The following is a 12350-nucleotide window of genomic DNA, read 5'->3' on the forward strand; positions in this document are numbered from 1 at the left end:
CACAAGATGAACCTCAGAACCTTGATGACAAGCTACGTACTCTAGTGACTCTACCAAACATCAAGCAACATCAAGCTGTAGATGCAGATGAGATTCTAACCTCTATCATGGTGGTGGCTGATTCCTGTGACCGCTTCACGTCTTTGATGTAAAGCCTCGGATCCGCCTTCACAAATATCTGACGGAACTCTGAGAGTGTGCGCTCTTTGCCGTTGAAAAGAGACATCATGTCAACATCATAAAGAACAGATGCGAGAGACGGCGAGTGGTCTTGAACGATTTGATCGCAGATGAGGATGCGGCTGCGCTTTGCGTCCATAGCCGGAACAATCTGTCGCACAATCTCGACACAAGCGTCATCAGGCCAATCGTGAAGGATATGGCGAAGATGGTAGACCGCAGCGCCTGTGGGTATGAAGACTGGTCAGACCGTGATGCGAGCATGTGACTGTGACTGATGATGCGCAATTGGAACATACCTTTGATCGGTTGAATGTTGAAGAAGTCGTGTTGTTGCAGGGTCAGATCCAAGTCGCCTCGCGGGTTTCTCGTATCATACGACACGGCATGTTTGTCCTGAACCACACAGCGGAGACCTGAATCAGGGAAGGCCTCCAAAATCTTTCGGCTAACCTGACCAAGGCCACCGCCAACGTCGACGATGAGGCCTCCGTCGGCAACCAAACTTTCCCAAGGATATAATCTCGGGATTTCGCCCAAGCTGTTGATGGTGACAGCTTTCATAGCCTGATTGAAGTTGTCACCACGTTCGAGGTCGATGTTGGCAATGTAATCCCAATAAGTGCCCTCGTAGCCAAAAGCCAAATTGAATCCGCAGGAGTCGCCAGGCTTGGGATTGCGGAATCCGCTCTGGCGTAGAGCGTCCGGCTCTCGACTGGCAGATCGGAATCCCTCTCCCAGGCGATGGAGAAGGAGATGATGCATGGCCGGGCCCTGCATTGCCCACGAGATGGACGTATGGCTGTAGTAGCCCGGCTCAGGTTCGTCGAAGACAAAGTTGGTCATAACGACACGCATGATACGAGCCAGCAGGCTCTCTTCTACAGAGAGAGAGTCTGCTAACTCCTTTCTCGAGATTCGGCCATGTTGTGGAATGTTGTCTCCTACCTTTAGGTCCAAGACAACTTTCAGGCACGCGCAAAAGTGAAACTGAAACTCTTGTTAGGCACGAAGATACTGAAATGCGGCTGACGTTGTGATGAGAGCGACGGGGGAAAACATGTGTTTCTTACCTGCAAAGAACTGAGAAACAAACTTGTTCCGGGATCCAAAGTCGTTGCTAGGATCTGGCGTGCAAGCTCGGCAATTCTTGCCTTCTCTTGCACCGCTTTGTTGCTCTTCAGAGCAATGTTTGAAGACATACTGGGTGATAGAGAAGGCTCGGGCAGGCCCTCCTTCTCCAAAGCTTTGCTGTATGCCGCCATACATTGCACGAGTTCTGCTCCTAGTTTTTCATATCGGCTGGGAGCGAAACCATCACTCCTGGAAAGAGTGAATGGTTTCGGGACGATCGGGTTGATGATAGCGCTTTGGGCCAGCATTGTGTACAGAAGATCTAGAGTGGACTGTTCTAATTGAAGTAGTTTCTAGTCAACTTGATATCGCGGTGTTGACGTGACGCGCATGTGGTCACATGGTGGACAAACGTAATCTGCAAGTTAACGATCCAAGATCTTTTATTTATACATCTACGAATGGTGTCTATTTCTCGTACTCCATCGTCGACAGACTTCGGAGCAGGACGATAGTACGATTTCGGAGCGCACCAACAGTTCAGCTCCGGATTACTTCTAAGATTGAGCTTCGGAGAGCGTCCACAGTTCTCCGTCATTGAGCTTCGGAGGCAGACACTAGTCTTGGTGTTTCTTGTTCAAGTCAAGAATAAACAAGCCCTGAGCAAGGAGTTCCATTCTCTGTGTCCTTTCGGCGGTAGGCAATCCTCTTAGACAATAACTAAACTTGCGCGAATCAAGTCGCTTCGAAACAGCACTAACGCGGGAGCTATACTCAATTGTGGTGTAATAATTACATACCAGGGTATTGGGAAGTCCCTATTTCACCATCCCGTCAGTGCGGGAATGTTTCATCGCTTCGTAATCTTAATTTTCATTGGGCTCTATTCTTGCTCGGTATCGCGTCAGACGCTACGAGCAGACTGTACTTTACCATATTGGGTAATCTTTTGCCGACCTCTAAATAAGCTTCCCAGCGCCGAACCATCCTCCGAACTCTGAGAGAGTGGATTCCATCCATAAAATCCTCGTAGGGTGTCGGACGAAGGGTAAATTACAGGGCCTATCCCAGGCCACCATGCCAGTTGCCCCTCACCGAATGCAGCCCGGAGCTCACGCCGGCACCTTTCAGCGACTCCGAGGCCTATCGGAAACTCAATGCCGCTACCGTAACACTCTTTGGACTGCACCAGGGCTCGCGCATTAGCTGACGGAGCTAGAACAAGGTATTAAGCAGTTCATCCGTCGTGTGGAAGATAGCGTTGACAGTCAGCCCGCCGGGCCAATTATTGTTCGGGTCCTAGAGCCCTGCTGAACTGTACCCTAACGTAGGAGTACCTCGGGAATTGAACTTGTCCGCCAATCTTGGCACCGACAAGCCCCCAGCTAGGTACCATGACATGCATTACACCGTCGTGTTACCACCCACTTCGTCCGGCCCAGCTGTGCGGCATCTGGTCTTAACTCAGGGAGGAGACCGAATCTGCGGCAGGCAGACAACACATGCCGGACAAGTGAGTCGGAAGCTTCGCGCCCTTGCCGAGAGACTCTTCAAGCCAGCCGATAGGCTCGCACTTGCGCAGACCGAGGCATGTCAAGAAAATGAACAGCTTTTCCGTCAATTTCTGACTCAAGCAAGCAAGCTCATAGGTTTGAGTGGGATGTTATGCGTACGTGGCCGCCGAGGAAGTCCGCCGAGCGCGAGGTACAACAAGCGGAGATACATAATGGCGAGATGGCGGTAGAATCCAAGTCGGTAAAGAGCGCCGATAGCTGCTTCAAACAGCATAAAGCTGCAACTTATCAAACCAGATAACTGTTTCTTGCGGAAGCCTAAACACCAACATGACGGTGCTAGGCATTTAGCAAAGCCCAGCCCGGAAACAGAGAGTCTCAAGTAATTACCTAAGACCTGTCATACTAGCTCCTCCAAGTAGATGGCTAGAGCATGGATGAAGCTGCGATGGTAAGGAGCGGTATAAATGCAAATCTCTAAATGCGTCGTGTGCTTTGGCCATGTCGTGACTAGTCAGGAGCTGAATCCTCGATAACTGATCGCACCGAAAGAGGGCCCCAAGAGCAAATGAGACAATGAGTGATCTGAGAGTTCACCTTGTGAGAAGCTGTGTGGCGTCAAATGGCAGGAACCCCAATCGGACAATCTGCCCGCGTGGCACGAGTAGTGGCGAGCGTGCTTAACTGCCGTCACAAGAAAGACGGCAGTGGCAGATATCGCGGTGTATTACTCCAAACTGATAAGCTAATGCAGGGGACAGCAGTTAAACTTCGTCCAACGGTCCCGGCCGTAAGTCTGCCAATTCCGCCAAGTTTTACCAAGCCCAACGAGCGGACCTTCTTGCCGACCAACAAAGACGCAAACAAGAGAGTTGATTGGAATGATATGTCGTCAAGGGTAGGTACGGGTTCAGGTGTCAATCAACATCCCTGGACTGCAACAGGTTCATGCTACCCATAATATAAAGCCTCGCTCAACATACAAGCTGTGACAGAGCGAGTCATTGGTCTCAGCAAGGGAAGACTTGCGTTCATTGGAGACATACCATGAATTTGGAAAGAAGCAGCTGGTTAGGACATCAGATGGTGTCATCAAGCCCACTCAAGGCCAGCGAAACTGTATCTGGATTCGTTGGTAAACCTTTCGCATAAGCTTCTTCCCTTGTCTGAACAGGAGACTTGAGAAGTGCGACCCATCCGCAACTACACTTGATGGAGGGGTATCTGGCATGTATAATAACTCCAGCACTCAACCGCCCGAATATCGAGTCACGAGCAGCATCTCCACCGCTTCCTCGTCCCCGGGACCCTCAACCAGTCCCACTCTTACCTCATTATTCAGGATACTGCATGTTTCTTCCGGATCATAGACCAGTTTTCCATGTCGATTGCCCCCATGGCTTCTAGATCTCCTACATTTTTCACCGTCGATAATACAAGCAATTCATACATCAGGAAGTCCGCCTCTCAAAGCGCTCGGCGAAGTGCGTGCGACCGATGCCGCGCTTACAAACTCCGTTGCGTAAGGCCGTCGGACGAGATCCCATCGCCCGAGCGCAATGAAGCATCATTGATGCCATGTGCGCGATGTGTCAAAGCAGGCGTCGAGTGCGTTCGTGTGGCGCACGCACGTAGGTCGCCAACTATCCGCCCAAGTGGCTATGAACGTCGGCTGGCTCGACCTCCTCCCTTGTCACTACCCGCGTTCAACCAACCTGCAAATAATCGCCGTACTTCTGTCTCCGGACCAGGAGCCAAATCATATCATGACAGGTCGACCTCACTCAGCGTGTTCCCTTCACCTTTGTCAGCACACCCTTCAAGGGAGGACTGCACCACTGGACAGATGCCACGCACAGTTTCTCCAATGGAATACCAGCACAACAATGTCTTCGCGCCAGCATCATCATCAGATGCGCCGGTCATGTCTGCAAAGTTTCCGCCACTCCTACCAATGGACAGCAATGACAGGACCGGACCTGACGTATCTTACGGCCTCGGTGATTTTGACCTTGATATCATGACATCAAACTCGCCGTTGGAAGGCATGCTTAATGACGATCTACAATCGACAAATCGAAATGGTGAAGCTATGGAATCCACTGACGATCAGGTCCGGGACCCTGATCAAAAGAGTCATCAAGACAAAATAACCATGGGCCCCGCAAAATGTTCCAAAACGAAAGGCCCGCCCAGAACAAAGCATGAATGCTTGTATCGACTTTCCAGTCTCAACTTGAAACTTTTGGACTGCCTGAGTGCTGCAGAAGATCATCCTATTACCCTTGAAGATATCCTGGCCTATAAGTCCCCCTGCGATACTTCAGAAACAAAGCCATGCAAGAACATCATAGGATTCCTCCTGGAGAGCTCCCAGGAGTTTTTGGATGCCGTTGAGGGGCTGAAAGATTTGATGGAACGACAAGAAAAAGAGACGTTGTACGACTCGTTTCATAATTCAGAGGAGTTTTTGGTGGACTCACTCGATACGTCCGTCTTCTTCGATAATGAGACAAGGAACAAAACCCGAAATGATGATGGAGATACTATCTACAGTCATTTCTCGGGAACCACGTTACACCCATCTGGTGGTGAAAATACGCCTGGCAGCACAACTTCTTCACACTCCAAGCGATCCGGTGGCCATTGCAGTGGTCCAACTACACTGACCATCATGACGTGCTGCATCTGGCTGTTTCACGGCTATGAAGCAGTCTTCGCCGCCATCCACAACGCCCTACTATCACAAAATCAGCAGCGCAAAGACAGACGGGCATCGCTGTCAGGGCACGAAGATCGCGTCGGCGACGTAAGCGATGCGCAGCACATTTCAACGCAATCAAAGAGCTGGAAGGTAGACTCGGCACCTTCTCTTCTACCCAATGTCCGCATAGGGGGTTTCCAGCTGGATGGGCACCCTCACCTGCAGATCGAAATGCTCATCTACATCAGTTGTCGGATCTTGAACCAAATGGAAAGTGTGTTGGGCATCGATCCGAGACCGGAGGAAACGGATGTAATGGACTCAGCCACGATGCCAGTGGCTGAACGCGGAAAAGGCTTTCTAGATCCTAGATGCACGCCTACATTCCTGCGGTCATTTCTCTGCGCAACTGATGGTGTTGAGAATGAGTGCAGTACCTCGGCTCCAACTACTTTGATCGAGTGTATAGTGAAGAAAATCAGACGAATGCTAGATATCATGTAATGAGACAGAATAAAAGCACACTTTTTTCCATTTGATTGTTGATTCTAAAGTCTTTCTTCAGCTGGACTTGAATGTGTTAAGCCGAGTCGATGTTATCTCCGAAGCCAATGACAACTGTGAAATCGCTATTGCTAGGACGGGTGTCTCCTGGATGATGTGCCCATGGCCTATCAGTTGATTGAGACGGAATAGGAGTAATGGATGTCAGCTCTTGGCAGATCAACCCCGGCATTCAGTTTGCCAAGACAAGGCACACCAGAAAGTGCACACATAACCCCGCGTATGTGAGTGAGTATACGTAGACAATATTACCTTTACATACTGTGCCCAAATATGATGTTTCATGGATCAAGAACCCATCGCTTCTCGGTATCCTACCCCTCTAAGGTTGCCATTACTGCTTCCTAAAATAATCATCTTCTGAAAGTGCCAGAAGACCCATCCAGACTTGGTAAGTAAAGTCTCTTTTATAATAGAATCACGAATCAAGTTCCAAGCCTGGCCAAAGTCAAATGTCAAGTCTCATGACACTGTGCCTACTTTTGCTTCTTCTCAGAGGCGGTACGGCCGTCCTCCGTGACCATCCTGATCAAGCGCATATACCAGCTCGCTCCAAGAGCAGTAAAGATGTGCCACCAACCGTGCAACTCCAAGAACCACGCAACCGGCAGTCCAACCGCCCTCCTCGCAGCCCTCAACTCGGCGCAATACTCCAAGTCGATATGCCACAGCGTAAAGCCAAAGATCAACGCAAAGACCGCCTTCCAGAAGTACCGCATGAAGACCTTTTTCTCCTCCTTGGAGTACAGCCCCGTCCAGTAGACCAGGTACAGCGTGCGCGGCCAGACGAAGGTCAGCAGCGCGGTGAAGGTCATGACGTGGATGAAGATGTCGCCGGAGCGCACGTAGATGACGGCCATGGCGCCAATGCCGCCCCACAGCAGCGCGATGACGGCGGCGCCGACGAGGGCGGACTGGCGGTAGACGTAGAGCGGCTGCACGAGCGAGCCGGCGAGGATGAGCATGGAGAGGTCGTCGAGGAGCTGGGTTTCCTGGTGCATCGTGCCGTGGAAGACGCCGGAGAAGATGCCGACGAGGAGGAGGCCGACGGACTGGATGTCGAGGGTGCGGTACCAGGGCACCGACGCCTTGGAGTTGGCGCGAGGGTACTTGAGGGCGAAGTAAACTGGCAGGTCAGCAACGTGGTTCCTGGGTATGGTGATGGAAAGACTCACTGTAGGTGGCATTGGATAGGCAGTTGATGAATTCTGCGATATAGCGCGTGAAGACGTAGTCCTCCTCGCAGAAGCTGGGAGGTGCGGTCTCAGGTCAGCATCGCATCTGAAAGGGACTTTTGGTGAGGTGAGTGGAGCGGTAGCGTACTTGGCTTTGCTCGTGGGGTATCCCCAGATGCCGTCCCCGGCAGTCGGGTCATCCACAAAGCGGAGTGTTTGATGCTTGTGACTCATTTTGGGAGCAAATGCTCGATGATGCTGCTCAGGGAGTATTAGGTGGTTGTGTTGACGGTGGAGAGAACGCGCGTGGCTCGACGCGTTGTGAGGTTGAAATTTATCAGGGTCGTCGATCGCGGAGGGCGGGACCAATCGGGATGACTAACCCGATGCAACCTTTATCACGAAATCTGGGGAGATCCTTTGCGCATTCACGATGTCGACAGTTTGGTGTAACGAAGATAGCTCAATGACGACGGTTCATCTGGACCTTTTTTAAGGCCACGCAGTCGGATGGCAGGGAGAAAAATACGACTCCATCCGTTCGGTTGCGCGTAGCTGCAGGGATTGCCGCGAGGATCCACTCCACTCGAATGGGTCCGGCCGCGATTCCGCGGAGCCCGGAGCCGGATCCGAACCCATTTGACGGATCCACTCCCAGGGGTTCAGCCGAGGCTTCTTGGGTTCTTCAGCGGCAAGTCCGGAGCTTCACGGCGGAGTTGCTGAGTACAGGGAGTCCGGACTCTGCTCTGCACTCCGTGTCCGACGTCACAACGGTGATATCAATTGTTTCTCGGCGCGGTATTGCGTTGGATTGAAGTTGATACATATTTAGGCATTCATGCGAGTGCCCTCACCGATATTTTCAAGCCTGTGGGATGTCAGCATGGCCTCTTTCAGGCTGCCATACAGACGACGTACCTTGGATCATTTGAAAGCCCCATCTCGTGAATCACCTCTCGTCTCACAGACCTCCGAAATCTTCAAAATCCTCAACTTCTCCCAGTTCAAAAACTGCTCATTATCCTTCTTCAGCCGGTCCATCGCCTCGCCACTGTTCGTCGCTGCGAAGAACGCCTGCGCGGCCGCTTCGTCTTTGAACGCAACCTCCACCACGGCGTCCGCTTCATCTTCTCCCTTGGCTCCGGCGAGCACCATGGCCTTGCCGTCGTCTGGCGAGCGCTCGATGTAACGGCGCGAGTGCAGCATCGGGAACAGCGAGCCTGTGAGTTCTTTTGTGAGGGGCACGTGGACATTTTCATAATGGTCCTTGAACTCGGCGTGGGAAAGGCCTTCTTTCCGGTGAAGGAAGATGAGCATGCGGTACGACATATTGGTGGTGGTGGTGTGTTATGAGCTGCAATAGTGTGAGTTGAGACTGATTGGGCAGCTTTGTGGGGTGCAGCGGCTTTAAAGGTACTGCGAAGCTTAAAAATCGACTGCAGCGTGGTCGTATTGTGCCACGCCGTAGGGCGCTGCCGTCTCTGACTTCGGACCGAAGTATCTCGGTTCCGGCAAGCCCGGGTCGACCCGGAGTTGCCCCAGTGCGCTTCCTCCCGATGGTATATTCACTGTCTGGCAGATCGTACAAGGCTGGTAGTAGTGCAAATATCTACCTCGGCTTGATGAAAATCAAAGGGTTATATAAAATTTTATCATTAGCTATTTCTGAACCAGCCGAGAGGGTGCTTGGCGGATAAAGTTCCCAGGCATCACGGCTTGAGTCAGGTAGACCCAAGCTGCATCACGAAAATCCAATGAGTTAAGGCGAGCCCAAACTTGTCATGAAAAATCATAAGATGGATTAAAGTCTGTATCTCGCGTCATCATACCGCGCCAATGTACAAAATCATTTTCAAAGAAAGCCGAGCCAAACCCAAACCTCCGACCGATTATTATCTACCATAGCCGCGGAAGCCCACCTAGACCCGTGCGCCATTGGGATATTATTTTCATGAAAAGCACCCACATCTAACACTCCTCTAGTTGCGGTTGTTGACGGGAGGAACATCGACAGTGACAGTGTCACCGTTCTCAATGTCCTCAGACACCTTCTTGGCGGCGCCCTTGTTGCCGACGCTGTTCAGCCACTTGTCGAGCTTGAACTGGTCGAGGATGCGGAAGCCCTTGGTCGCAGGGGGAAGGACCTTGGTGCACTCCGTAAGCTGGTTGATGTTGTTCACACCAAGCAGCGAAAGACGGATGTACTCTCTGGCGTAGTCCTGTTGTCACAGTTAATCACGTTACCCCAAACGTATCAGTCAGAAGCAAACATACCTCGTTCCAGTGGTTCTGTCCACCAGGCCCAGCAAAGTCCCTGAACTCCTTGCTGGTCTCGGGGTGCTGCGAGATGGCGATATCCGAGGGGAACTTGAACACACGAGGCGGCGAGCGGTCGCTCAGCGTCTCCTTGTAGTACAGCACATCCCACACACCGGGCGTGCTGTCCTGCGGATCGCCAGCCCGCGACACATTGACAAAGTTCTGCTGGCTCGTCGTGTGCGCGCCCAGCAGCGCGACCAGCCCATGCGGCCCGATCGTCTTGTCCTTGAACAGCTGGATCAGCTGGTCCGCCGGCGCGAACGGGCTCGGCAGCAGGCCGCCGGGCGCGGGGGTCGCGCTGTCCTTGCGGCCGACGTACGTCTTGATGCGCGGGCCGAGCGGGCACACGACCGTCGCGACGTTGGCGCCCATCTGGATGAAGTCGCCCATGCCGATGTTCCAGCCCATGGCCTTGTACTTGCCGTGCAGCTCCGCGAAGCGCGCGGCGACCTCCTGCAGCCCGCGGTTCTCGAAGCGGCCGATCTCCTCGCCGGACAGGATGATGCTGCCGTCGGCGCCGCCGCCCTGGCCGGCGGTGGCCTTGGACCAGGTGCCCGCGTCGTGAAAGCCGAGGCGGACGGCCGCGCGCGCCCACTTTGTGCAGCGGCCCGAGGAGCCGGCCATGAATTGGTACATGTCGTCGGCGACGTAGCGCCAGACGCAGCAGGTGTCCTTCTTGCACTTGTCTGAGTTGAGCGCGGGCACGGAGAGGATGTAGCGGTCGTTGGACTCGGGGTTTCCCTTGCCCTGGAGGAGCTTCTTGACGTCCTTGCCGACGGGGGTGAGGTCACGGTCTTTGAGGGTGATCAGGTCGCCGAGGAGCTCGGTCGAGTCGCCTTTGTCGGAGGCGCGGGACATGATTTCGGACATTTGGTTGCCCATGCCCGGGTAGGCGAGGGTGCCGGAGATGGCGAGGGAGGTTGTGAGGAAGGATGTGAGATGCATCTTGTGTGAGATGTATGGAGCGAATGTGAGAAAAGAGAAGAAGGGAAAGTAGTGACTGAATCAGACCTGTGATGGTCTTTGATGAAGAAGAAATGGAAGAGGAGCTTGAACTGCTGAAGAGATAGGAATCATCATCGAGGAGGGGGAAGACGACGATTCCTTATATCCCTTCTGCCAAGATACGACCGTCCATCACGACCTTACCATCTACTTCAGGTACCCAGATCCCAGAGGCCTCAGACACACCACAAACCAACTCATAACAGCTCGAAAATCGGAACGTGCATGCCTGCTTCCTTCGGGACAAGCCTCTTAGCCTCACCCGTTCCTGAGTCTAAGCCGACGCCAAAACACTTTTGTGTCGAACTAGCTCTACTAAGATCTCCCCCGGACACGAGAGAGTGAGATGGTGGATGGAGCGACAGGCCGCCGCCGGTGCACCGCACCGCACACCTTCCAGCGGTGCCAAGAAGAGCCCGGTCGTTTGCCTCAGCCGTCTTCTCGAATAGCAACCCGCTAGCTCCAGGTAAGAAAACGCAAAAAGAAGTGACAGCGAAAACCGCCGGACCACTGGCAAAGGAGCAAGAAGCATATCACTCCTTAGCGTCCCAGCTTAGACCCTGGGCATCAAGCCCGCTGCCCGGGCTGCGCGCCTCCCATCGCCGCCTCACCAGCATCAGCAGATATCCCTCGCCCGCGATTCGTCGGCCGGTAGGAACAACACGACAGTCTGACATGGAGAGAGAGCAAGTCAAGCAGAGATACATCATGAGCAATCGGGAGGAAGAAAAGAGCCCCATGCGGGTAATAGCCGCATCTGCAATGCAACGCACTAAGCCGGGGCTTGTCTCCTTAGAATAGACTCAACATTGCATGCCCTGGGGGACCAAGTATCACCCCCATAAGGCGGAAAGAGCAGAAGAAGTATAACAGCAACGCAGAGTGTCTCCTTGTTTGGCCGGAGCAGATAATCCCCTTGTCTCCCACCGTGCAGTCGGTCCAAAGTCTCGTATCGCGCACCACTTGGCAGCCACGCCAAGATCAACGGCGCGGGATCGGGGTGGGGATTGGATAAGTGGGAGCGTTTAAGCTTCTTCTGCGTGTCCGGCGCCACCGGCAGGGGTCTACTCCCAAAGGGAAACATTCACTTAGTACGGTTGAGAAGAGATACATACGATGCAGAGAAGAAAAGGGGGCGCACAGCTCCTCCCGTCAGAAGAGTCAGACTAAGAAAGTTGGTAGGTAAGCCGTCAGACCTCTCTCTCTTCCCACACACCCCCAAGACACACCGTTGCCTAGGCTGCAAAAGGGCTGGTGCGTCCGTGACGGCGGGATGAGCTTATTGGGGAAATAAAGAAAGCGGTGCGTCAGGATCTTGCGGTCTGATTGGCAGAACGAATGCTTCTGCTCTCTGTCCCTCTCTCTGTGTTTTCCTTCGAGATGCATGTTTTCTTGTTTGTCGGTGTGTCAACTCTCCCGCCTCGACCACCCGCCTGACGCTATTGAACGCCTCCAATGCGCTGGCAGGTGAGTCCGCTGGAAATGCGCAGTTTCTGACAATCCCCTACAACCTGATTGGGGAGCGAAAGCGAAAAAGGTGAGGCATCTGCATCCGAATTCTGCGATTCGATGCTGGGGGCGGAGCGGAGCGCCGGGGAGGTGAATACGGACGGCTCACCTCTCTGCCGGCTTGCTTCATATTTCCCGCTCGGATGAACCGAACAAGCTGTCAGACTCCGTACGTATACGAGCTCTTGTCATTATCTGCTCATTTTACCGCACATCATGCCGTGTCCTGTCTTGTCTCCAGGGGTCCGGTAGGGCAGAGACAGCAGGATAAACGGGAGAAAAGGGGCGCGGTGCGGCGGGACCAGA

General features: G+C 53.2%; 4 protein-coding genes across 4 annotated transcripts; all 4 read right to left on the reverse strand.

The window, feature by feature from the left end:
• Positions 1 to 70: 70 nt before the first annotated feature.
• On the reverse strand, positions 71 to 1562 carry GCG54_00006475 (O-methyltransferase asqN; the record flags this gene model as incomplete). The annotated part of the gene is made up of 3 exons (XM_045406476.1): positions 71 to 405; positions 480 to 1170; positions 1254 to 1562. The coding sequence occupies 3 exons, from the start codon at positions 1560 to 1562 to the stop codon at positions 71 to 73; spliced, it is 1335 nt and encodes a 444-aa protein (XP_045267768.1).
• Positions 1563 to 6512: 4950 nt separating this feature from the next.
• Positions 6513 to 7445, reverse strand: GCG54_00006476 (putative alkaline ceramidase dcd3A; the record flags this gene model as incomplete). The annotated part of the gene is made up of 3 exons (XM_045406477.1): positions 6513 to 7162; positions 7212 to 7285; positions 7360 to 7445. The coding sequence occupies 3 exons, from the start codon at positions 7443 to 7445 to the stop codon at positions 6513 to 6515; spliced, it is 810 nt and encodes a 269-aa protein (XP_045267769.1).
• A 602-nt stretch (positions 7446 to 8047) lies between these two features.
• On the reverse strand, positions 8048 to 8540 carry GCG54_00006477 (uncharacterized protein; the record flags this gene model as incomplete). The annotated part of the gene is made up of 2 exons (XM_045406478.1): positions 8048 to 8079; positions 8177 to 8540. The coding sequence occupies 2 exons, from the start codon at positions 8538 to 8540 to the stop codon at positions 8048 to 8050; spliced, it is 396 nt and encodes a 131-aa protein (XP_045267770.1).
• Positions 8541 to 9190: 650 nt separating this feature from the next.
• On the reverse strand, positions 9191 to 10475 carry GCG54_00006478 (putative L-ascorbate peroxidase 3 peroxisomal; the record flags this gene model as incomplete). Its single annotated transcript, XM_045406479.1, has 2 exons — positions 9191 to 9430; positions 9486 to 10475. The coding sequence occupies 2 exons, from the start codon at positions 10473 to 10475 to the stop codon at positions 9191 to 9193; spliced, it is 1230 nt and encodes a 409-aa protein (XP_045267771.1).
• Between the last annotated feature and the right edge of the window lie 1875 nt (positions 10476 to 12350).

Source organism: Colletotrichum gloeosporioides (genome assembly GCF_011800055.1).
Source record: "Colletotrichum gloeosporioides strain Lc1 chromosome Unknown consensus_19, whole genome shotgun sequence".
Classification (NCBI taxonomy): domain Eukaryota; kingdom Fungi; phylum Ascomycota; class Sordariomycetes; order Glomerellales; family Glomerellaceae; genus Colletotrichum; species Colletotrichum gloeosporioides.